We start from the raw sequence: 21,269 nt of genomic DNA on the forward strand, positions 1-21,269 counted from the left end.
GATATCATTAATTATTGTCTCCTGTATAATTTATCTTTTGATAAATTAATAAGTTTGCATTTTAAAATATCAAGAATACTTTCGAGAGTTGAAAGTTCAGTTCCGGCTTGATTCTTCGTTTCTCTCTGTCGTCACCGAAAGTTTACCTGCTTCGATTTAGAAACCTAATGAGAGACGGACTAGGTAGACGAAACCTGTATAATATTCAGTCGCAGGTATAGACACGTTTCGCCACAGAATGTGCCAGGAGAAAGAGAGAAGAATTCCTAGGAGTGGGGAAAGATTGTTCTGTAAAGCAGGAATGGTGAAGAGAGACAGCCGAGCATGGTGGAAGTCAACCACCAAGACGTGACGTACATGCTCGGCATCAGTGTACAGTGCACCATGGTGTAGCTATGGCATAGCTAAAGTGGGAGAGACCGTGTGTGTATGACCGTCCTCAGCCTCAGCCAGTGCCGTGTGAACGACCGTGAAGTGAACCTCGGATGGTGCACGCTTCAAGTCCCTCGTTTTCGTGCACTGGGACTCCTCTGATAGTCTTCGAAACAAGGCGGCGTTGATTACTGAAGAAAGCAAACAATCCTCGGTGTTGTTCTCTTCTGCGGTCGCTGGATTTTGGCAGAAGAAACCGCGATTGACTTTTTCTGAGATCATTGAATTTATTTTTCTCGAGAGAAAGTTCACTGATTCAGATTCCTCGTGAATTTTGTTCTACAATGTGCATTTTCGCAGTGTGAATCGAGTGTGAAAAAGTTTCATTAAGATGTGAGATGCGGAATTAAACATTTATTGCTTAAACAGTAATTAACTAATTCGTGTTATTTTACATGGAATAAATTATCAAAACTGTGATGATTAATTTATACTTATTATTATTACAAAGCTTTATGCTTTTCGATATTTGCATTTTTATCTGAAAAATCAAATTTAAATTTTAATACCGCTCCATCATGGAAGTGGACAATTAATGAATCAACGTTTCTTAAAGATTATAGGATGCTAATATTGTTGAATTATTTTGAAAAATACAATCTATATCTTTAATCGTCAATATTAACGTTAAGAAAATTTTTATCCTTTTTAAAAGATAATTTTTTTTTAATCAGGCAAAAATTATCTAGGAATAAAAAATAAACAATAAAATAAGAATACAGAATCATTTAAAACAATTTAAAATAAAAAATAAAATGAAAGTTTTGTGCGACAAGAAAATAGAGTGACACGTGAAACAAGCTGACTGAGGGTCTTTAGGTATTCAGTTAAAATCCGGTGCGACGTATTGGCCGAAAACCTGACGTGTACACCGGTGTGATCCGCCGCCAAGTAGGTCAACCGTGTGCGAAAGCGCGAGACTGAGTAAGAGAGAAAAAAGGACAAGTGGAAGGATAAGATAGAGGGAGAGAGAGAGAGAGAGGAGAAAGCAAGAAAGAGACAGAAAGAAAGAAAAGAAGGGAAAGAAGAAAGAATGGCGCATACCCGTGAAGTCCAGCTCTTCTGATGTCCAGCAGCTCACTGTAGACTGATAATCCAAAATGGCGGACATTGGTAGGCACTACGGCTCGCTTCAAATCAACGACGACCGATCCGAGTGCATGGAATCCTGAAGGAAAGCTTCACGCGATATCGCGCCTTGACATTCGTATCCTTGATCTTACTTGAGGGGATTGCGAGAGCAGTCGATGATCATGGCAGGCTCGATGTCCAGGGTCCTCGTGACCTTGACGATCCTTGCACTATCCGGTAAGTCCGAGAAAGGGATAGGGTAGTGAGCCATCATAGGACAGAGAGAGGAAAAATGATTAGATGTAAAGTATTTATGTCACGTGCTTAGTAATGGATATCTAAAATAGATTAAAATTTATGTTAAAAAAGAATATAATTTATGTAAAATTAAATATATCTCATTTTTTAACTTAATACAAAGTTTTAAAATTTTTTTAAATTATAATTTTATTAATGGAAATGTATGAGATAATAAAGTTACATTTAATAAAATATATTTTTTAATCATAGCTATTAAACAGATTGCTGCAATTATAAATATTCAAAAATAATAAAGTAAAATTGTAAAGATATTTGAATAAAATTAATCATATTTGTTTAATTATTAATATATTGCAAAAATTTGTTTATTCTGCGTAATATTGTATGGATACAATTTATGAAAAATATATAAACATACAGATAAGAGATTCAATGGAGATATCAACGATGGCAGTGTGATATCGTCGCGGTGATATTAATGCCAAGTTTAAGATCCCCGTATGTCGGCGTCGCAATTTAATCACGAGATAATAAACGTAATTTGCGGAAGAATGCAAGTACTTTGAAATTGTCTGATATGTTTTTAAATCAGCGATGGCGGCATGCTCGAAACCGGTATCTTAATCTCCGAAAATTTCAGAGAATTCATAAAAATCTTATATCGATTCAGAAAAAATATTTTACAGTATAAATGAAAAATACATTCTTTTTTACAACATTTATTATAATAAAGTTGGAATATAAAGTATTTTTATTACTATAAAAATTATAAATTATGCATTTGTTTGTGCATCAAAATGTTTATAAAATAATTACAATAATCGTTATAAAATATAATAATACAATAAAATATAAAATGTAATAATATAATAATAATAATAATATAAATATAATAATATAATTTAAATATATAATTTAAATATTATTCAATTTAAATATATAATTTAAATATTATTCAATGCATAAAAATGTCGTTATTTCTCTTCTATGTTAATGTATTCCATGACAAAAATTATATTGAAATTTTTATTATATTTTTTTCGTGAACAATTCATCAAATTACATCATGTTATGTTATATTAAGTAACTGAGAAACATTTAATTACTTCTTTTGTTAAATAAATTTGTTAGAAAACTAATCAAAATAATAAGGATTGAATTTTTAATTACAATATTATTGGTATTTTATTACAATATTTATAATTATTAATTAATCTTAATGTTTATTTTTTCAAAAAAATTTCATAAAAAATTTATTTGAAGCGTAAATAAAAATATATCTGATTCTGATATATCAGAAATATGTGCTATCTGAAAGGATAAGTATGTATACTATTACAAAATAATATATATATATATATATATATATATATATATATATAAATAATTTGTTTTACGAGTATATTATTGAAACACTAATGCATCCAGCTATTGTTAGGAGAAAGCTGCGATGGCACGCACTTACGTTTAAACACTAGAAGATTTTCACGTTTCAAATTAAAACTGACAATGGTTACGACATACGACATGTGCACACATGATTTGTTAATAGTATTTTTAAGACCCGCATAAAAAGATTCAACAAATAATTTAATGAAAGTAACCTATATTTTTCTTATTTACATATTAATCACTTGCTTTCAAAACGAACAAAACAAAGCAAATATTCTGTTAATTGTAATATGAAGGCTGTCTACATGAAATGAGTTCAATTATCTAGATTATTTTAAGTTTTAAAATATATTGATACAAATGCAATTATTGTCTTTTCTTATTACATCATAAATATACATACGTGTATATTCTTCATATTATAATAAATTATATAATTAACAAAGTGCAAAAGTTTATACAAAAAAATATTCTTTTTTCTACGAAAAAATCTAGTCATTGCTCTCGTTAAAATTTCATGGGTTTAATTTTGGGATCCGTTACGATTTGTGAGCCATTAAAATTATACGATCATTATTGAGCCTCAGATATTTTCATTTATTAGCATCTATAATATATTTTGAATTATTATTATCAGATTTTATATATTTGTATAAATATTAATGACTGATTATAATTTATTCCACGTTAATGTAATTATTATAACGCGATTTATATATAATATAATATAGAATTCTGTAGAAATGTTAAAACATTATCGTTAAATCATTATCGTTATTGATATTTATTGAGATAGTAACAGAGATATAAAGTTAATAGAGAGAATATTCGTGTGCGCACATTTATACTTACAAAACTCGATGCTGTAAGCAACATTTCTTCCTGGTGTCATGAAAGAGTCATCGACTGACGCGTCATTCGTACAGCTTTCATGAGTTTTACCGTCGCTCTATCGGGCTTCCCGTTTGCGCAAGAAGAGATATTTGCATGAAGCCACTAACGTCATCGCTAACCCGCGCGCAGGAGCAACGACACCGCGATGCGTATCCGGCATAGAGTTTCATCACTCCCTGACTTTCGCCCAACCGCATTAACCGTGAAAGTGTCACGGAATTGCTGCCTATATTGTAGAACAGAAATGAGATTGGACCTACCTTTCCAGAAAATCGTCATTTCTACATCAGATTTATAAGAAATTCATCCACCATAAAGCAATTTTTCGAAAACAAACGTCCAAAGAAGAATTTTGATGAAAAAATTCAAATTTAATATTAAAATTTAATATTAAAATTGTTTTTTTTAATTTTTAATATTAATATTAAAAATTAAAAAAAAAAACAATTTTAGTATTAAATTTTAATATTAAATTTGAATTTTTTAAATAAAAATTTAATTTTTAATATTAATATTAAGAATTAAAAAAAACAATTTTAATATTAAATTTGAATTTTTTAAATCAAAATTCTTCTTTGGACTTTTGGTTTCGGAAAATTGCCTTATGTGGATGAATTTCTTACAAATCTGATATAGAAATGGCGATTTTATTAAATTAAATTTAATATAATATAAATTAAATTTAATATTGAAAGGATAATTTGATTAATCATAATATATGAAATTTGAAAAATATTAATAAACTTCCAAAAGTTGCTCCAAAATGCAATTTGAACGTTTGTCGATTATATTCACATATGTTCAAACATTCCTGCGTAAAATGAGAATCATTTCATATTATTAACTTAAACTAGTATCCATTATACAGTATTTCACATAGTTAAAATTTATAAACTAATAGCTCTTTAAAAAAATGGCTTCATGAAATCGCGTGCGCTCTTATTATGTCGCGATTACTAGCTGCCATAAAACAAGTCATGCTCTTTTGAAATGATGTCACTTTCACTCGCGATATCAATCCATTCGTGTAACATCAATTTTATAAGCACTGCATTGCCGAATTGCATTACGTAGATACAATGTGTCGCGCTTACCGGCGAAAAGAATGTAAATATTGGGCTGGAATGGGATACCGTTAAGTCTGCCGTTACCGCCTCGAGAGACAGCACATAGCTCGATGTACATGTTCATGGTTAACCTCTGTCAGGTTTCTTTCCTGTTCTTTTAAGGTTGTAGACGATTCTCGTCTGCGAGCGATTAGTTAATAAAAAAAATAAAAAGAAAAACAAGATATATATGATACAAATATATAAAAAGTGAGATTATCACTTATACGAGTTTATTGCTTGCGATTATTTGATGCATGTATTAAAAAATTGAAAACTAATAATACACAGGCAGAAAGAATGAAACACTCGAATTTGTCAACTTCATATGAAGGGAACAATAAGAACGATTACTCGCGAGATTTAACACAATTATTTTGATGCGCGCATTTTGTGGGAAATTTGCCGAGGCTGTGTGAATTGGATCAAGCCTCTGAATTAGATAGAACGAGTCTCCTGCGACAGACTCCCAAGCTTAATCGGTCAGGCTTCTCGAGGTCACCTGTGATATATGTAATTGCCGATTTACAATCAATATTGCCGATACCGGGACTTGAGAGACCGGTAATATTTTTACAGTGGCCTCTCTCGCGAATACGATACCAGCTGGTCGGCTCGAAACATGTTTCCACCTTGCTGCAAGAACTTCACGTTCTCATGTCTCGTGGAAATATGTGCCACTGCAAACGACCACCTTGTTCTCTAACATTCAGTCTTTTGCCAAACAGCCATTCGTCGCGCTAACTCTGGTAATCTGCGATTTCTGCAAGTGACCGTAAGAATCTTATCTTTACGGTTCTGCTTATATCTTGCCTTCTACATTATTAGCAACATCCGCCTTCTTGTAACTGTTGTTAACAAACTACTGACACTCAAGTATATTATATGGAATTTTATTTTCAACTAAGAATCTATTATTGTGAGAAACTTAATATATATGTACGAAACTCCTGCAGCAATTGCGAAATATTTTTAAACAACATCGCCCTTTTATTGCATCCAATAAAATTTATGACAACTAATAGAATATATGCTAAAAAGTAGAAATCTTTCTATCTGATTATAAATGGGAGCAACATAATTTAATGTAAAATAAAAATTTAATCATCATGTATCTCATATTAAATGCAAGATTAAACGTGGTCTTTTATTAGAAATAGTCCTCTTCTCGATAGAGATTCCAGTTTTTGCAGTCGTAATATTTTCAATTCGAGTGATTCATCAAGAAATGTTCCAGAAGAAATTGATTAGTAAAGTAAAAGTACCGGCATCAAAACATCAGTGCACGGTGCAATGCGTAGGTACTCTCGCGTAGGCTAATTATTTCGAGTACGACCGCGACGTTTTATCTGCCAAGATCATGGCTCCAAGATGTAGAATATTCTGATCTTTTCGCGAGAACTCGGCGAGACTGCATTCCATTCGTTACGACGGCACAGCCGATGCTATGCGATTCACCTACATTCTCGGGACTATCTGGCCACCTCGCTTGTATTAGAAAGGTCATAATATCCGCAAACTCCGTTTACTTTTGCTTAAATTCAAAAAATAAGTCTTCTATTGATACGCGCCAAATTGGTTGCAATTTTTAATAAACATTTCGTCGACCCAAAGTCATCTTTATCAGTGCTCCCTTGATCATCTACCTTGATTATATTTCTTTCTAAATAATTTCTACATTATTTATAATCCTAGGTTTTTTATATTTTAAATTAATTTTTAATACTATGTTTTTTAATATTTCATACAAAAATATTTACGACAAAATTAGTATTAAAGTATTATAATTGAGAAATTTAGTAAAGAAATCTAATTTAAAATAATTAAAAATAATTTAAAAATATGCCATTTTTCTTCTCTTATATTAAAAGGAATGACACTTTATCTTCTTCATGTTACTAATAATATAAAAAAGAGCTACAAGTTTATTTTATCATTTAATATTGTTATCAATAATAATTAATAAATCGAAACAATATATTTTCATTTTGTAAATGTTTATGCCTGATATTTTTATGGTTTAACATACTTTCGGGAAAATAACTGTGCAGAGCAGTTAAGAAATTTATATGCAAACGCGCACGCGTTCGAGATACTATTGTATTTTAATCAGAAATTAAAATTACGCTCCCCCGCGCATGCATTATCAATTGTCAGCTCCCGTACAATACAGTTCGCTCGCAATTACGGTGTATTATCCTGTTACACACGGAATGTCCTACTATTGCGAGCATTAGTTAGGCGCTTGTGGTTTTAGCCGTATCTAGAGTTACGGCGCGCAACCTATGTAGTTCGTAACGCATATATATATTACGCTGGATGCCATTGAGAGGACACCGTGAGAATGTAGGTAAATTGTATATAGCTGTCGCTATCTCGCGAGAGCATCCCGTAAAGTCTGATAACTTTTATCATTGTGCAGAAAACAGACTTAACTTTGTTCGTGAATTCCTGTCGACACGTGGTTAGCTACAAACAGAAGAAGCGGTAAAGAATTTAATCGTTGCATTATTTTCCTCTCAAAAAAAGATGTTTAAAATTGTAATAATGTACAGAAATAATCGTGTAAATTGTTTATATCAAATTAATGTAGATTAATGTAAATCGGAAAAGGAAACGTCGACTTATCTCTTATGTCATGAACGATGCATTATTAATCTTTATCCAGAAATTCGGCAGCCATTCGTAATAATGTAATTAAAATTATTATATTTTAATTATTATAATATAATTAATTTATTACATTAAAATTATTATATTAATTATTATTATAATTAAAATTATTATATTATATAAATTATTATTATAATATAATTAAAATTATTATTAAGTGAAAATTTGGCCGAGTCTTAAACAATGCGAAAATAAAATTATTATGCATGATAATTTTATGCAATTTTTTCTTTAATGTAACGAGACGCCCATTTATGTTCGGAAGACAGGCTGCTCTAATAAGAGTTAATTTAGCGCATCTCAATCAAGATGCATCATATATCACGGTGCTGCCATTCGTTTCATCATTCTTTTATATTAGCCTCCGTGGTTGCGATTTAATGACGATAGCAGAGCATTGTACGCATTGAAACGGCGTATCACAGCGGAAAAACCTACATCGAGAAATTACGCTGCGAACTGCAATTCTAATCGTATACTTGTAAAGGGGCATCGCGTTCAAAATCACGGCCTGTCGCGCCACGTCGCTTAATGAGCAATTAGAGATAGATAATGCGCGCGGAAGCGAGATTCAACGAGGGACTCTAATAGCGGCAAAGTGATTCGCGAAGGCACAAATGTGCTTTTTACCTGAACGATCGGCACCTTCGCTAATGAATAATTAATGGTGACGCGGCAGCGATGCGAAATCAGTGAGAGGCTCCACGCGTCCGCCCAACTGATAATCTAGATCACGTGCGACCGTAGAAGAACATTGAAGTTTTTGTTCCACGCAAGATCTCGGGATGAAACTTCGTTTTCTATTATTTTCTAGCATCGTCCGGATAATGATCACTGATTACTTCTTCGCTTTATTAATTTCCACTTTTGTGACGTAATGATTTTCTTCGCGGGATCATAATAATGATATGAAATATATACAATTTTCCTAATGCGTTTTTTTCAACCGCATACAACACGATTTATAATTTGTCCAATTAAAATAATGATTTAATGGAATATAATAATGCATAAAATTGTCTGCGATTTCTCAGTATTTTCTGAGTAATTTGAATGTCTACTAATTGTCCTATTAGTATTCAACAACTCTTGCTTTCGTTGTAAGTTAACGATTGTAGTCGCAGTGGCTATAATCTCATCATGAATGACATGAATCTTCTTAGTAGCGCCTTCTTTGTCTAGCTTCAACTATATCTTATAATTATCATTTCTCTTATTAAAATAATTGAATGGTGAAGGATACGCTAGAGAAATATGATAACATACAAATAGCTGATCTTGATTTGATATTGTCGATCCGTACCGTGCTATTGTCGTCGACGGTGAAAGCTGCAATGCTGCAAGAGGGAAAACCTCATGAAAAAATAGTTCTTTCATGTTTGCAAACTTTCTACACAAGGACTGGAGTCATCTTCACGATCGGCGAACATCCTACCGGATGCGGCGATATTCACGCGGACACGATGATGTTCCGCGAGATAGATGCAATTGATCGTCTTGGCCGATATTTCGCATTTATAGACGATATTCAGGTCGACTATTATCGAGACGTTGTGATCTAAGAGCTGCGACGCGTTGTCTTCTGTTAGTTTCACTTAAATTGCTTCGCGCCTCGTTGCATCCCTGCCATTGTCCGACGCGGTCTTTGAAAAATTCAATCCGATCAGTATCTTTTCAGAGAGAAAATTTGTTAATTCCAGAACCGAGTGTCGACTAGTATTTCTAGAGAAGGTGTCTGCAAAAATTTAAAAAATTACATATCCCAATAAATAAATTGCACTTATAACTTTCGCGTAGACTTTCGGATTGAAACGAATGTCAGTTCGCTCACGGTTAAAGTCCAATAAAACAGCTTGTTAATAGCCTGTTCTGGTTTCGGTTTCGATTCCGTGGCCAAACAAGAAAACCGGAACCGTTTAATTTACGGTACTTTTCGGTTACGGTTCTTTTGGAGCTTCTCGCTTATAATTATATTGTATTTTGATTAATTTTTGTTTTGTTAGGAATATTTTTTTTTCGCATAATATGCATAAAAAAGCTTCGTTGTACGCAACGGAAATCCTGTGCAATTTTCCTATAAGAAAATGAGAATAATTAAAGAATGAAAAAGGTTGAATGTTCCATTTTCACCTTCTTCGCTGCTTATGACTCTTTAATTATGATATTAAGGAAGTAAAGTCAAGAAAATTGCGAGATAGACAGATGTTTCATTTGCACTATAATCCTACATGTGAATAGATAACAGCGTGTTATGCGAAATGTGTTATCATCAATCATATGAGAAGGATCTCACGTGAACAATTCATCACAGATACATTATCCTTTTATGTAACAAGTTTTTCATGTATTTATATGGACGTCGTTTATTCATCCCTTTGATTGCATACCTTCGGAAATTTCTAAATTTTCCTTTTTTGGATTTTGATTTATTTACACATGTGTAATAAATTATACATATGCAATTTTTAATTATATTTATTTATACATATTTATTTTACATTTTAATTATCTTTATTTATACATATTTATTTATACATATTATATTTATTTATACAATATTTAATTATACATATACAATTTTTAATTTAATTATACATATGCAATTTTAATTATATTAGATCATTCTATTTGTTCTTGAACATAAGATAAGAGTTTAATTTTTAAAAGCACACACTTTGTGCTTTCAAAATAAAATTACTTATTAGTTATATATGATAGTTTTTCATCCTTTTATTCTTTTTCGAATATTTAACATACATATTTTCAGAAATTTTGCACCGGTGATGCGAATATTCAGACCATCTTCTTTAACTGTTACATAAATTTTCTGCTGCATTTATTATAATATGATCAAATTGAAGCCCGTACGATGCAATATTTTATATAGATTGCATATTTCAAATTTACTGTAAATTTATTGCATTATTTCAAATTTATTGTAAATATCGAATTTATTTTAAATATCCAATCGGCCATAAATTATCTTTATATACTCCTCATTTTCTCGCATTAAATTGACATCATAAAAGTAAAATAAAAAAAGTGTAAATTGTTTACATGATTATAAAAACAATATTAACCAATATTTTAATAATTATTAAAAGCGCTTGACAATCACAAGTATCTGCTTCATTTATGAATGAAACTAATTTGTTTTCTGTCATCTTAGCAGCAAAAAAAAATCATGAATAATTATAGTTAGTGCGTATTTCTGTTTGAGTTTTGATGTCAATGAACCTTTTTACCTTCGATCGAAAGGCGTGAGGTGTCGCCGAAGCGGAAAGAGAGGCCGACAAGAGAGCCTGAAGAGGTGAACCGAGCGCAATCGTAATTTCATACCCGTCACGTCCATGATTGGTCAAACCGCTCGATACCGGCCTCGAGAATGTCAACCGTTCGAGTACCGTTCGTTGTCTCGATGGATCGACTGTGGTTCAAGTCTTCTTTCACCTTGGCGAATCGCAGTGCCGACTGATCCGCCCTTTCGCGAGAAGAACACTGCCGAGATCACCTGACTAGAGTCGAGGACAGGGTCACGTTGCGGGTTCTCGTTTGTCTTCAAGTTTCTCACTAGCAGCATATCATTAAATTTTCTATCCTGTATTTGATACAACTCTCTCCAACTTCACGCATCATTTTATTTAATTACTTTATATCATGTATGATTTTACATAAATTTTATAAGAATAAGAGAGTAATCTTTGCGTAGAGAAAAAATCTTTATAGATGCAATCCTAATTTAATTTGACGCGGAAATGAGATGATTATTTACTACACGACAGGCTAAACAGGCAATGATTACAACGATATTTTTCATTATCTCGACACAAGGGGCTATTTCGCGTATCTTCAGCATCGTGCGAATTTAACAGTTTCTTCCTGAATAAAGAAGCTTGCACGCGCGCACGTTTCCCTTAGTAGGGCCGCGAATTGGCGATACCGTAAAGTACCTTTTCAAAGTACCGTTTGGGCGCGAAATTATTTCATCTGCGTCTCGACCAAGCGCACGAGATCTTTCTCACGCGAGCGCAGCAGGGCTAATTACGCCCTAACGACGATATAATTATACATTTTTGCGCATCGAAATAAGGAAGTGGCAATTAACACGCTTTTTTCCTTTTTGCTGGCTGCAACAATTTCCGAGCGACCCTTTATGTTGCTGCTGTTGCGTTTTGCACGGCCCTTTTAATTCTCGCACGTTACCCCAATCAGTCTTCTGCAAATAAAATTCTGCGATGTTTATGCAAATATCACGAAAAGGGTTCATTTACCTTTTATGCAGGCATTATACCGCGAGTTCGTCGAGCATGGAGAATATTCCTTATATGACCGTAGTTCTAATAGTCTTCACTTCAGTGGTTTACCGTTTTAATATTCGCGTTAAGCACTGGTATATAGCTTATTTGGGTTTATCGCCCTCACGTGCGAGGTTTGCAATAGTCGAGCATAAAGTTGGCTTCTTGAAACTGATAAAATCTTGGGAGTAAAAAATTCCAACTTGAATTTGCATCATTACACACTATATTAATTATGTGATATTGTTTTTGCAACGAATTACAATATATTTTACGAGAAACATTCCACTATTTTCATCTTCTGAATTTTCGTAAATATTGATATCGATTTTTATCTATTTGCAGGAGTATTGGCTATACAAAACGATAAAACATCCTCTCGTACCTCTCGAGAAAATATCGTGTTGAGTGCCAGCGCTTACACTGGTCCTGAAAAAACATCCAGTGATGGTCAATCGGACGAGTCCTTGACGTTTCAGAGGACCGTCCCAGCATTTCAGCTGGAAAGCTCGAAGAGCGTTCACGATTACGACGGGGAACAATCCAGATTGATATTCAAAGATGCGAATCGCAACGAGTTCATCGACGAATTAACGTCGTCGAAACATGTAGCCCATATCGATGGTAATAACATTGAAGTGAAAGCCGGAGAATATTACAAGTAAGCCATTCTGTTTTTATGAATACAGATAAAAGGGCGAATTGCACGAAGCCGACTCTAAACTAAAGTGGAGTCATTTTAATTTTTATTTATTCATTTATTCATTCATTTATTTTTATTATTTATTTCTTGATTACATTCAAAAGATTAAATATAATATAATTTACTACATGATAAATTATCATATATATAATAATAAAATATTCACATAAATAAGTTAAAATATTAATAGTTAAAATATTAATTTAATATTAATTTTAATTATGATTAGAAATACATTTTGCGGAATAATTTATTATCATCATTAGGATAGCACCCACTACCATCGAATCGATGTCGGGGGAAGGACAAGGGGCTCCGCTGAGAGTAGATCTCCTGTCGGAGCCCCATCAGCTGGATGGCGCGCCGAGGCAACGAGCACCGCATTCGCAACCAGTTACGGATCTTCAGCGGCGAGGCCGTCAAGAGATCCCGAGGATCTATAGCAATCATGCGCCACCGCCGATCTTGCAAACTGCCGCGCCAGGTCAAAGACAAGCGAATCCCGATATACAGGACATAATCACCGGCATCGTCAAGCTACTCAATGGCAATGTAAACGTAGCCGCCAACACCGTGAGGCCATTAAGGCCGATACAAGCCACGAGGTAATTGAAAAAAATGTTATACTAACACACGTGATACTATGAAGAGCATTAATCGACAAATAATATCATTGCAATGTATAAAGATTGATTTCTTTTCAACATTAAATTTTCTATAAAATTAATGTTACATAATTGTGTATATTATTTTTTTATTTTATTTTATTATTTTTTATTTAATTTATTTTTTATTTTTCATTTCATTATTCTATCATTTTCTGAAAGAAAGATGCATAAGATGGCAATTATACTTAAGTATGAATAGCATAATTAACAATTATGTTGCACTTATAGGATCAACAATAGAGGACCGCCTAGAATTTCGGATGTGCCGCCATTACCGCCGGATTTTGACACTCCTGGTATGAATCCACCGCCACCCCCACCTCCGTCGTCATCCCATCCTTATCCATTCGAAAAGCCCCCTGCGCCCGACAAACCATTGTTAAATCAGTTACCACCAGAGAGACCCGTTAGGCCCTTCATTAACGGAGTGCCATTACCAGAACAAGTCGTACCTTGGACTTGGGATTCTTCTCATAGTACGTCATATATATTCCATAAATAATTGCACATATAATTAATCATTTATTTTGCATGGATGCTTTAACGTAACGGAACATGAATATTTATATATATTTAGGGTGTTTCTTAATAAGTGCGAAAAATTTTAGGAGATGATTCTTTGTTGAAAATTAAGGGGGGTTTTTCATATAAATATTAAAAAGTTCTAATAAAAAATTAGGGGTTGCTAGTTTCATTCCCTTATAACAATACGGGAAGCTGGAAAAAATATTAATAAATAACCTTTTTATTAGTAGAAAATATCCACCTAATTTCATTTCTTTAACTCGTTCCAAATTTGAGAAAAAAATAAAGACCTAATTTTTATCCCCATTTTTGGAGGAGTGTAATTCCACAGGTAGAAGTATATGTTTATATGAAAAACCTCTCTTAATTTTCGACAAAGAATCATCTCCTGAAATTTTTCGCATTTATTAAGAAACACCCTGTATATGTAGAGAGAGAGAGAAAGCTCATAGAAAATTTTATAATATAATTTCATCGTAATAAAATTATTTGTTTTTTCAAGATGGCAACAGACGACCGATATCATCCTACAAACCCTCGTCACCGCCGCTAGATTCCAGTTTTCATCGCGATAAGAACCTTTCGACGACGGAGAATTCGCAGCATAATTTGAAACCGGAATCCGAAATATCCCAAGAAAGCTCCACAATTAAGAAAGACGCCAGTCATCAAGAAACACGTATCGAAGACACTAAGAATCATACGAATAATTTTGGCGTTGATAAAGATCAAGTTGAACTTATGGCAACGAACAATGACTCAGTTATTCAAGACACGAAAAAATCTGAAACCGAAGAGTCTATAAAGAAGCATCATATAAACCACAAGTATCATACATCCTTAAAGGAAAACAAAATTAATGGCGAGGAAACATTGATCCTTGGCGTCGCTACGGATTACGTCACTCCGACGACACAACATCCGGAACCTTCGAAGACGATAACGTCTTTAAACAATCAAGTTAAAGTTACGAAACTCTCGAAGAACGACGAGAAAGCATCGTTTGCAACTTCCAAGGTGGAAAAACCGATCGAGAAAACTACTACGAAGACTTTCTCGACCAGTACTTTAAACATAGAGACCAGTTCGTCGGTTCAAGTGATCGAATCTATACCGACAAAAATTATTCTTCGGCCGACTTCCGATGATTCGGAATCAAATACCGATATTAAATCCAGCGTGAATCTGGAACCTAGCAGCGTATTAGATATCGAATACACAGAACCGATGTCTAGCGTCTCGACGCCGACTGACGGTCTTCCTACGAGTTATTCAAAGAGCTCATCCACGATGGAGAAAAGTGTCGTTCGCCCTACGACCTCGATCTTTACGAAAAATACAGGCATGTAAAAAAATATATGCGCTTATTGACAGAAAATCCGAAATAATAATCTGTAAAATAATTATAATTACTAATAATAATTATTATAATTAATTAAAGATAGGATAATTATTATAATTAACTAATTACAGGATCTACAGAACGTTATCGTCCACGACCTGGAATCGTTTTGGACGACACTCTGGATTATACTGGCGCACAAGGATTGCCAAGTCAGAGGCCTTACATCTCGCCATCGAGACATCCATCTCCCGGTGACGTGTTTGATGTAACTGTCTCGGCAATTCAGGGTCCCGGAGGAAGCTCCGGTAATTTTCTCAATTGCTCACGTTATTTCTTTTTAGTTACATGTGTATTTTAAATCGCGCTTGCAATATATAGAGATTTGCGTGCAATATATAATTTCAAATATACATTTTTTTATATAATTTTTTTTTACTAACACAAATATTTTGAGAAATAATTTTTCTTTACCAATTAGATTCTCATGTTTGATTATTTTTCAGGAGAGAGCGTCAGGGTATCTCTGAATTCGGGTAATGCTGATGTCATATTAACTTCTGCTGTGGGCGGACAAGGTTTCGTAAGCATCGATGGTAAAAGAACGTATCTAAATTTGTTCGATAATTCGGAGCGGACACCCGCAGCTACCCATGTGCAACCGCAACCGACTAGAACCCAACCACCGCCCATCATCGGTACCGGGTAAGTCCGATTTCAATAGCAGTAAAAATGAAGAGTTCTTTTATAAATAAAAAATGTTATCATTTTTATTTAGCTAAAAAATATACGTCAGTTTCTTTTTTTGGCAATTTAATTTTTTCAACGTATACGAAACCGATTTGCTAACAATTTAGTTTTCTATGTAATAAAAAAATTTAAATATAAGAAGACAAATATTAAGAAAAAAGAGAAAAAAATTATATCCTTAATGTCAAAACCTTCGCCAGTCTCGCCATTCCGCAACCAGACGTTCCTGTGGCATCTTTACGCCCGAATGGACCGAATCGAAGGCAACCACCGTTATATCGAAGACCGACGCAGCCACCTGTCAGAATAGACACTTGTATCGTGGGCGACACGAGCACGTGCGACGCGAATCAACACGAGGCTTGTGCGACTGTTCAAGGAGTATCAGCTTGTCATTGTAAGCCAGGATACGCGAGATTGCAGCATTCGCTACCGTGCAAAAGTTAGTAAATGACCGAAGATCACGAGATCAACATATTATGATTGACACGACTTAACTCCAATATTTATTTCTTTTCAGGAATTGTTAGCATTGTTGTGTCAATTAGAGTGGATAAATTCTATGACAAGAAAATTGTGTGGGATCGAGGATTAGCTGATAAGGATTCAGAATCTTACCAGACTCTTGCTTACGAGGCCAATAGAGCCGTAAGTTTATCTAATTATTCAAATTTTTTTTTCTGAATAAATTGTATTCTAGCTAGTTAAATTTTTCATACACGTTTTCTAATATATTATGGATTTTCTTCTTATTTTATTTAATAATTTAATGACACATTTAATAATTTTTTCTATTTGTTACGTAAGCAAGTTTTAATTGTATTATTTAATCTTTATAAAATTGCAAGTTTTAATTGTATTATTTAATCTTTATAAAATTTGTTGTATAGATTGAATCTGCCATGTCTATGACACCGTTTTCGGATGAATACATGGGATCACTGATAAATAATGTTTATCAAGGAGACGTGAGCCAAGGACAAGGCGGAGTTTTTATGAATGCAACTCTAAAGCTCATTTACGAAACGAGAACAATTAGGCCAAGTTTAGCTGGTGAGCTGCAAAGACATCTGCTAGGCGTTATTCATAGGAGGAATAACAACATTGGAAACAGTGCCTTATATGTGGACAGCCCACCTGGATCCATATCAAACTTGCAAGGTAATTATAGATTGTTAAACATAATTAGCAGTAATAATTGGTAATATTTTAATTATGAAATAAAATCTAATTAAAGCAATATTCTACTTTTCAAATAAATTGCATGTACTTTAAGTGCATACAATTTATTTTAAAAGTGGAATATTATGTACCTAAAATAAAATACACAAAAAAAATAAATTACATAAAGTAATTGAAAAGAAAACTTTGCTTATAATATCACAATGTGTGAATAAATATATAATTTACAAAATAATTAAAAATAAAAATCTGTAACATAAAACGTCTGAATTTACAGATTTGGATGAATGCGTTTCATCGGAATTGAACGATTGTCACCCCTCCGCTAGTTGCACTAATACATTCGGCGGTTTCACATGCTCTTGCAATCCGGGATTAAAAGATCCCCATAGAGACAATCCCGAAAGATCCGGTAGAATTTGCCTAACATGTCCGTCGACTCACTGCAATAATCGTGGCACTTGTTCTTATCAAGGGGATCAAATGCAATGCGCGTAAGTAAATAACAGAATGTAACATTTTGCTTTTGTTAAGTATACTGAAAATTTTTGCAATCTCTAGATGCACCGGCAATTATTATGGCGCGCAATGCGAGGTTGATGGTGAAGTCTTGGGCGTTGCTATAGGCGCATCTGTGGCTGCATTAATAATAATCGTGCTGACGCTAGTCTGCCTCGTTATGTGGAGGTAGAATTTTTCTCAATTAAGAAAAATAATATTTTATAATATTACATATATCTGTATTAATATACAAAAAATGCGAATATTTTACAGTCGGAAATGGTCTCGCGAACAAAAGTCTGCAGGTTCCCCGGTATACGGTTATATTCAAGGTGGAATACCCGGTACTCTTCCTGGTAAAAATAATGAATAATTAAATATAAATCTTGATCTTTTTTCGTTAATAGCATAGATCTAAAGATACATATAATCTACAGGAACTTTAGCGAGGGTCGGTTCCGTAGGCACTTTAGCATCCGTAAAACAAGGCCCGCCGACGAATTTACCGCCTTACATGTGGGCTCATTTTGGGGATCACATGGCAACAGCGAATCTTTATGCGGTGTGTATCAATAAATTATATTTAATAATTAAAATAATTATTAAAATACACTAAAAATATTTTATCGTTAAAGAAAAAAATATTTCTATTATAAATAATATATATATATATATAAAACAGAAAAATTAAAAGGAAGGAAGAACTAATCATCTGGAATCAATTTCAATGTACTTTTTAAATATAAACCGATAGTAGGCAAATTTCTTCGTGTAAGAATAATGTATGCACATTATATGAATATCATGACATTAAATTAATTTTTGCAGTTTTTTATAAATTCCTTAAATTCAAAACATAATAAAATTTTTCGTCAAATCGTCTTAACTTTGATCGATAATCACAAAGTATAATGTTTGCAAATCTTATTATTACAAGACCGAACCCATGGGCCCGACACGACCGAGTTCGGCAATGTTCGGTTATCCACCTATGAACATTCACGGAACACTGCCACCAGTTCCATTACCACGACTTCAAGCCCCGCCGCGGCAAAGACTGAGACCTCAACCAGATCCAGATAGTTCGGATTCCGAGCCGCAGGATAAGGACAGAGCCGATCTAATTCCTCAGAGTAGCGGTTTCCACGTGCCGAGGCCGAAGTCGAGATCCTCATTAGCGGTAAATATTCATTAAATCGCGAAGCGTATATCGCGATAAAAAATAAACGAATTAAAATGGATCGAAAAAAAGAATTCATCTTTGTAAAATAAAATGTCTGATTTTGGGGAGATCAAGAATTTTTTTAAAAATTTAATATTCGAGCGGTACATATGTAACTAAATAGAATATAAAGAAATATATGTACATGTATAAATTCTGAGTTTTGAAGAATTTATTTTTGATCCGCTTATATTAAGTAGAATGTAATAAGATAAGAATAAAGATAAGAAAGTAGAGAGAAAAAATTCAATAATTATAAAGCCAATTCCCGAGATTAGGAACTAATAGTTCCGCAAAATGAATTTTCATCAATTCCTTTTAAATCGTAATCTTTTTGCACTGAAACGTTTTATTCTTATCTTTTGCTTTCAATATAATTGAACATTTTCATCTCAATATTAATTCATTCTGTAATTTTGATTATTATAATTGTAGAAGCTAATTAACTATTAGTTATAAATATAAGTTAATTTATATTTCAGAATCAAAGCGGAATTTATAACGATGTGGAGTACGATCAGGGTGATGTTCATCATCTGTCGAAGAATAATATCCCGATGTCAACTTATAGACCGTATTACAGGACGTAAAATTCACATTGCGAGAAGTTACACATTCGCGCACGTGTATGTCAAGGAACAACGTTAGATAAACCCATTGCAATATTTATCGTCTAAAGTGCTCAATAAATAGTGCATTAGAATTCGTAGCATTGCCGGTGTGCGAGAAGAGATCCTACGATAGGAATTGCGATTCGTTCCAGAATCGTCAGAGCAAATGTTTGGAATTTGCACGAAAGATTTACAAGTGTAGAGGAAGTAAACCTAAGCGCATCCTGCGTATATCAAACAGATTAAATCTTGTTATGGAATCACGCGTGTTTTTTTTAGTCGCAATCGTATTTACGATAAATCGATTAATTTTCAGTATAATACGAATATTTATTATGCATTCTCTTATTGTACGGTATTTTGTAAAATTCAAGAAATTATTATCGAGTAGTTTTATTAAGGGAAACATGCGTCGTTTGCATATATATATATATAATTGACTATTTTTAATTATTATTAATTATTATTAATAGCTCAATACTCAGAATATAAGAATAATTTATAAATATAAATATTATTATATTGTTTATATGTCGATTGCGTTTATTTTGATAAATAACGATTGTTGAAATAAAAAATTTTATTATGTTTTAAGAATTAAAATAAATTAAATTTATTATAAAATATTTTAATTTAATATAAAGATCTAATTTTTATACTATATTAAGTAATTTTAAGATATTTAAGGATTATTTTTAAGAAAGATACTTAATTATATATCAATTAATACAATTATGATTAATTTATTGAAACCTCTCTATATAAAATATAATCAGTTATAAGAATAATATAAATAATCATTTTATTAGGCATTATGAAGTAAATACATTTTAATACATTAAAAGAAAGTTTTTTTCTCTGTAATATGTAATATATATTATAATTATATATTTTTTTAGATTGAATACAGCAAAATTAAAATTTAATCTAATTTTTATTTTAATTCCCCAACTTATTAACATTTTAACCATTAATTAAATGTATATTAATTAAATATTAATTAACAGTGATTTTACGTTTCACGAAATAAAATACCGAAATATGTAATATTAGATTACGCGTAAGCAAAAAACAAATAATATGACATTAATTTATACAATGTTATTTACTTTTTAGCGAAGTGTTATATATTTAAATCTAAATTATTATATTTAAACTATGTTTAAAATTTAAATTATTTTAATTTGATATATTTCTCTCTCAACGAACAAATTTTGCACATGCGTCTAGTGTCAATCGATTCGCATGACACATTTGTGTAGTTGACAATGGCGATATAAGAATAAAATATTTAGTCGGATGTATTTCCAACGAACACTAGATACGTGCACGCTAGTATAACTAGGAGAGGTGAACAACCTCAATCGATTTCCGTCAAGGGAACTATAGTAGATTGCTCAATGTTTTAAACGTTTTACCTGCCATTTTAAGTCAGATAGTACAACAGTTTAAAAAACAAAATTTGACTGTTAAAATTTTCTGTTTACAATTTTACATAAATTGAAGAAATAATTTATTAAACTATTTTTTTTTAAATTGCCTGGTAACGATATTAATAAATTTATATCTGATTGAAATTTTGTAATGAATGACATAAAAGTGGTTTTTGTATATTCGCACTAATTGTAAGATTCTTATATA

The 21,269-nt window shown here is 32.5% G+C and overlaps 1 protein-coding gene across 3 annotated transcripts; it reads left to right on the top strand.

Annotated features, from left to right (window-relative positions):
- Nucleotides 1-403: 403 nt before the first annotated feature.
- On the top strand, nt 404-20,205 carry Pwn (calcium-binding EGF-like domain-containing protein pawn). Of its 3 annotated transcripts, none has more exons than XM_083096737.1 (17): nt 404-800; nt 1,107-1,740; nt 12,470-12,785; nt 13,094-13,432; nt 13,724-13,971; nt 14,523-15,362; nt 15,494-15,670; nt 15,869-16,067; nt 16,313-16,554; nt 16,633-16,760; nt 17,003-17,273; nt 17,572-17,788; nt 17,856-17,981; nt 18,069-18,151; nt 18,233-18,357; nt 18,733-18,975; nt 19,500-20,205. In XM_083096737.1, the coding sequence occupies exons 2-17, from the start codon at nt 1,680-1,682 to the stop codon at nt 19,605-19,607; spliced, it is 3,723 nt and encodes a 1,240-aa protein (XP_082952863.1). In that variant the 5' UTR covers nt 404-800; nt 1,107-1,679; the 3' UTR covers nt 19,608-20,205. The 3 variants fall into 3 exon arrangements, with proteins under 3 accessions (XP_082952863.1, XP_082952864.1, XP_082952862.1); XM_083096738.1 differs by having other exon boundaries at nt 1,209-1,740; XM_083096736.1 differs by having other exon boundaries at nt 404-1,740.
- Nucleotides 20,206-21,269: the final 1,064 nt, after the last annotated feature.

This window comes from Camponotus vicinus, unplaced genomic scaffold (genome assembly GCF_025532165.1).
Source record: "Camponotus vicinus isolate PSW18456_S1 unplaced genomic scaffold, iyCamVici1.0 SCAF_4, whole genome shotgun sequence".
NCBI classification, from domain to species: domain Eukaryota; kingdom Metazoa; phylum Arthropoda; class Insecta; order Hymenoptera; family Formicidae; genus Camponotus; species Camponotus vicinus.